Below are 5792 nucleotides of genomic sequence, written 5' to 3'. Positions count from 1 at the left end.
GCTTTGCTGCATCAGGAACTGGACGCCTTGCTATCATTGAAGGAACCATGAATTCTGCTCTGTATCAGAGAATTCTACAGGATCATGCAGCAAGACAATGATCTGAAACACATAGTCAAGTCTACATCAGAAAGGTTGAATGCCGTAGTCAAAGTCCATACCTAAACCCCATTGAGATGTTGTGGCAGGACCTGAAGGAGCAGTTCATGCTCGAAAACCCACAAATGTCACTGAGTTGAAGCAGTTCTGCATGGAGGAGTGGGCCAAAATTCCTCCACGGCGCTGTGAGAGACTAATCAATAACTACAGGAAGCATTTGGTTGCAGTTATTGCTGCTAAAGGTGGCGTAACCAGTTATTGAGTCTAAGGGGGCAATTACTTTTTCACACGGGGGCATTGGGTGTTGCATAACTTTCTTTAATAAATAAATGAAATATGTATCAAATATTTGGGTTATTTGTTCACTCAGGGTCCCTTTTATCTAATATTAGGTTTTGGTTGAAGATCTGATAACATTCAGTGTCAAAAATATGCAAAAATGCAGAAAATCAGACAGGGGCAAATACTTTTTCACGGCACTGTACATGTACACTTCAGCACATACACACCCACTTCAGACTGCAGAACAATATCAACTTTACAAAAATAGAACTAAAAACCCTAAAGCCACATTTCCTTGCTTTTGTGGCAAGAGTTCAACCCTAAACTACTGCATTAACGTAGTTTTGTGCAATTATATATATATATATATATATATATATATATATATATATATATATATATATATATATCAGTGTGCAAAATAACAATCAAACATATATTAAATTGTTACTCTAAAGTTATCTATCTCCCTCCATGAACAAGTTTGCATTCAGTTCTTTTTTTTTTTTCTTAGACCACAACTTCTCAGAACAAAGACCCCCAACCCCCACTGTTTGACAGTCAAGTACAGATCACCACAAAAGAGCCAAAATAGATACTTGTGGTTTTTTATAAGCCAGATCAGCTACCACTGCAATGCAAACACCTCCAACACTATATACAGAAATATACAATTCTATCTATGACACCAATGATTGTGCTGATATTCTATGACGATTAGTGGTGTCCCTCATGGTATAAATTGTTGACTGCTGTCACATTTGAACTTCAATCTGAAAGACCCATAATGGCTTTTCTTATTTTTGTCTCAGTTCTCCTCCTCTCCTCAGGTAAGAATATATATATATATATATATATATATATATATATATATATATATATATATATATATATATAGCAAAATACTTTAACTTTTTTATTTTATTTATTTTTTTCAATATTTTCAATATTTTCTTTGTACTGATATCTTGAAACTACTTAAGAAAATTTATTCAAGTTAAAGTGCATAATTACGGAGTAAAACGTTTTAAATTATATTTAATATTATTTATATGAAGCATGCAGGAAAGTGTGCTGGTTTCAAGTCTTTTCAACAGTTTACTATGCTTTCACCATGTTTTACATTATCAGCTTTATACAAGGGGTCCACGGTAGTTACTGGGTGCACTGTGCTCACTCACACTTCAAGTGTATTTTTTAATTTTTTGTTGTCTGCAGCATTTGCCGATTCTGGTCTGATCCCAAATGATACTCTTGATGATGAAGACGTCTATTTTTACAAGCAGGTAAGAAATGTTGCTTTCAACTTTATTTTTTTATTATATATATATTTACAGTACGGGTCTACTGAGCCATAAATCGCTCTGTAACTCAAAAGAGCTCAAAAGTTTTTTGACTTTGAAATTTCTGACTGAAATTGAATCCTGGGATTGTAGTCCTGCGCAAAATTTAACCTTTGATTATTATCAACAACACTGGTAGAATATTGAGGCTAAACAATTCTCTCTTAAATCGCTCTTTGTGTAGAAAGGCAGTTTTTATCGTAAAATGAACAAATTTAACAGGTTTATTTTGGTTTAATCTAATACCTGCTGACAAAACATCTTAAAGGTGGTTACTTAGAAAATGTGAGTATCTGCACAGCCCTACTCTATATTAATAGCAGAGCCTTACAAAGGTGACTTATCCCTTTGTCTGTGGCAAGGAATGTAAATGTACCCCCACCTAGGTCAAATAGGAGGGGGTGTATTTGCACCCCTTTTCACCTTGCGAGGGTTACAAAAAATATACATTTTTCACATATTCTACCACAATCACAGCTCCTGCTCACTGGCAGCAGAGATTGTTTAGTGTTGTGGGAGAGCTGAGGGAGATGTAGAATGTATGTATTTGTTTAGCCAATAGTCATTTTCATGAATGTGCATCTATGTGTATAATACATTAGTTTCCAGTACTGTATGTCTTCTAGGAGCAAAACCGGTGTGTTTTTCATATACCTTATAGGCTACCACACGCTCTATGTACTAATATTTGTAAATACTGTGAATTCCTAGCCTCCGTCCTTCGTAGAATTTCTGCGTGCGATGTACTAAACAGCTGTTTTTCGTGAACAGCTACCGTAATATCGCCGCAAATTTACTAACACTGTTAAATGACTGCTTATTATACAGGAGAGATTGTAATTTGCATATCATTATAAATAGATTCGCAATGCCTAAAACGAAGATTTAGAACTTCCTTCTTGCAAAGATAAATGAGTGGTATACTAGTGAACAGAAAGTAGGCAAATCAATCAATCAGTCTATTTTATATAGCGCCTTTCATAGTGGACCACCATCACAAAGCGCTTTACAAGATGCAGTAACGACAAGAAAAAATATTATACAGTAGTAGGCAAATATAATAGGATGGAGCTATGGCTTCTACAGACTCCGACCTTGATGCAATATGGCACCGGCCAAAAAGAAAATGAAAAACAAATTTCCACAAAGACGAAACTGACCTGTTAGTGAAATGGAAAAGAAAATTCAGAAAATATTATTTCACACTTTGCAGAGCCAAACATTAAGAAACACGGAAAGAAATAACTAACAAAATGTATTCACTGGGACACTAAGCAACAGACAAAACGTAGATCTAAAAGAAAGGGTCCCCAAAAACGGAAATACATACAGTAGGCTACGCAAGTAAATCCTTTTCGTCGTATTTCAGTTGTCAGGAGTGAAAATGAATATCACGGGAAGGTCTACGAAGTCACGAAAACTTACAAAAGTCAAGGGGCCCGATTTTTACTGTGAGCAAACTGCATTCTAATTAATTTCCTATGGAGTGGGCAGTTTGCCCACAGGGCAAAATACAGCCCAAGATGCGAAAGTAAATCAATTATACATAGAGCCCTATGTGTGTAAATAAATAAATAAAATATAAAAAAATACTTGGCACTTCAAAACAACCTCTATTCAATATAGTGTATACCAATATAAACCAGTTTTGTGTCGTTCTTGTGCTTCAAATCATAAGTTAACCGTGTTTATGTATGGTGGGTGAATTTGTACGCCTTTCCACTTTCCATGTGAGCTCAATTATCGCTGCTGAGGGTTTATACTGATAAAAAGAATTGAGTGATTTGTGTACCTCAAACAGATTATCACTGTTTGCTTTTTCTCCCAGCCCCTCTTATAAAAGTTTACCACAGTAAATGCTTAGCAAAGTGTAATACATCATAGTGAAAGCATTGTATAGGGCAGCAGTGTGGAGTAGTGGTTAGGGCTCTGGACTCTTGACCGGAGGGTCATGGGTTCAATCCCCGTGGGGACACTGCTGCTGTACCCTTAAGCAAGGTACTTTACCTAGATTGCTCCAGTAAAAACCCAACTGTATAAATGGGTAATTGTATGTAAAAATAATGTGATATCTTGTAAGTCGCCCTGGATAAGGGCGTCTGCTAAGAAATAAATTATTATTATTATTATTATTGTATAGCACAGGTAAGCATTGTAAGACCACCGACGTACAGTAAATCATATTAATAAACATGGCAAACCAGGATGAACAAAATGCTTACTATAACCATAGGAAAAGCATGGTAAAAATGCAAAAATGCTCTGGTAAACTGTCATGTTGATAAATAAACCTGCTGCTATATTACAGGTAGAACTGGGTATTCAGTGTAAGGTGTGCACCATGGTTGTGAAAAAAGTGGAGAAACTCATACCTGATGATGCCAATAAGGTAACCCCCCCACCCGTCCTTTCCTACTGACCTGTGACCCATAGTTTGTTTTTTTGCTAAATTATACACATGTTTACCAACCCCATTTTAATTAGTATTTAAATATATTTTTTATACTTGGTTTAAACTTAAATATTTTTTTTTTCCTCCACCCGTAGGATGACCTTATTAATCAGCTGCACATTGTGTGCAGCAAGATTATTTTTTTTCAATCTACATGCAAGAAATTTGTGTCCAAGTATACTGAGAAACTTGTTGAGGAATTTAAGAAGAAGTCGGACCCAACACAAATTTGTAGAGACATTGGAATGTGCAAGGGAATCCTACAAGAGGTACATTACAACATTTTGTATCGAAAAATAAAAGTGAAATGATGTCTGATAAAAAGTAAAATAAAGTAGTCTGTGCAGTCTGTGACTGGTGTTAACCAATCAAAGCTTATTTGGAAGTCAGGGTCTCTCATCTTAACATTTGCTAGTTATGAGGGGTAAAATTTAAATAGAGAATTAGACACGACACAATTTATTCATCACTGCAAGTTTTTTTCCCCCATTCAAATATAAAATAAAATCTAAGTGATATAGTATTTGTCATTTGCAGCAAACTTAATTTAGTGGTCAAAAAGAGTTAACACCCTGTTCACACTATCAAAATAACTCCAGTTTTTTAAGATTGTGAATGACAGTCACATGGTTTCAATGCATGTTGACCGCACTTATTTAAGTTGCATGAATACGCTATACACCAGTCTGATGCAGTTGCTTGACAAGTGTTAGTAGCGCTGCTGATCCCGCATTATATATTCATAAATTAAATTCCTGGAAGGAAATTAGATGATCTTACTTCCAACGGAGGAATCACAGATTGTATTTATTCTCCACAGAAACAACTGACATGTATTTATTTCCATGTTGTTTTTTTTCTTTCAGATTTGATTTACTTACAGGAAATGTAGACGGTCCGAGCCTGGAGTCCTCACATACAGGGCACTTTTGATTCAATAAAGCTTGCAAAATTCACCTACTGTGTGTTGTTTTTCTTTGTCTGGAGAGGGTTAACAATACACTTTTAACATTTTCATGAAATATCTGTTTCTGTGGCAGTAAACAGGCTGTACTTTTCATAATGTATCATAATTTATCAATAAAACAATGTAATATATATAGTGATAAAGCAAAGTGTGTGCATATAGATGGTAAATACGTCAGGGCTAAGGTTTTGACAGCATTTTCTACCATCACGAAATGGCAGCAGGGAAAGGACTACAAGACACAAAATGGCCACCCACAGCACACTACAATTCCCATAATGCAAGATGCCCAGAGTGTAGTAGCCACACCTGCCCAAAATTAGACAATCATCCACCTATAAAAGGGCTGGGTCACAGCACGGAAAAGAGAGGAGTACAAGTTACTGATTTAAAACTAAAAAGAAAACAAGACGATTAAAATACTGTGTATGACTTGGACTGTTTTTGACCGCTCTTCTGGCGGATTAACCTGGATTGTATGAGAACCTGAACTGTGCTTGAACCCTATATTGATTATCACCTAAGGCTTTGGATTGTCCAATAAAAATACAGGCACCGCCCTGTTAAATCAAACTGACAGTCTTGTGGTTACTGTAGATCTCACGGAGGAGTAGGAACAGAGTAAAAATATACTACAGTTGAGTGTATT

The 5792-nt window shown here is 35.8% G+C and overlaps 1 protein-coding gene across 1 annotated transcript; it reads left to right on the top strand.

Moving 5' to 3' along the window:
- The first annotated feature begins 1064 nt into the window (after positions 1–1064).
- LOC117399403 (antimicrobial peptide NK-lysin-like) lies at positions 1065–5132 on the top strand. Its single transcript, XM_033998522.2, has 5 exons — positions 1065–1211; positions 1600–1667; positions 4033–4113; positions 4272–4445; positions 5043–5132. The coding sequence occupies exons 1-5, from the start codon at positions 1169–1171 to the stop codon at positions 5046–5048; spliced, it is 372 nt and encodes a 123-aa protein (XP_033854413.1). The 5' UTR covers positions 1065–1168; the 3' UTR covers positions 5049–5132.
- Positions 5133–5792: the final 660 nt, after the last annotated feature.

This window comes from Acipenser ruthenus, chromosome 4 (genome assembly GCF_902713425.1).
Source record: "Acipenser ruthenus chromosome 4, fAciRut3.2 maternal haplotype, whole genome shotgun sequence".
Taxonomy (NCBI): Eukaryota; Metazoa; Chordata; class Actinopteri; order Acipenseriformes; family Acipenseridae; genus Acipenser; species Acipenser ruthenus.
Note: the sequence above shows the minus strand (reverse complement) of the source record. Positions and strands in the feature narration are given on the sequence as shown.

What these genes read in the sequence shown, in the direction of transcription:
- LOC117399403 (XM_033998522.2), top strand. Translation starts at nt 1,169, where the DNA reads ATGGCTTTTCTTATTTTTGTCTCAGTTCTCCTCCTCTCCTCAG. An exon ending in ACGTCTATTTTTACAAGCAG is followed by an intron (nt 1,668 to 4,032) that starts GTAAGAAATGTT and finishes GCTATATTACAG; the next exon opens with GTAGAACTGGGTATTCAGTG. An exon ending in TACCTGATGATGCCAATAAG is followed by an intron (nt 4,114 to 4,271) that starts GTAACCCCCCCA and finishes CTCCACCCGTAG; the next exon opens with GATGACCTTATTAATCAGCT.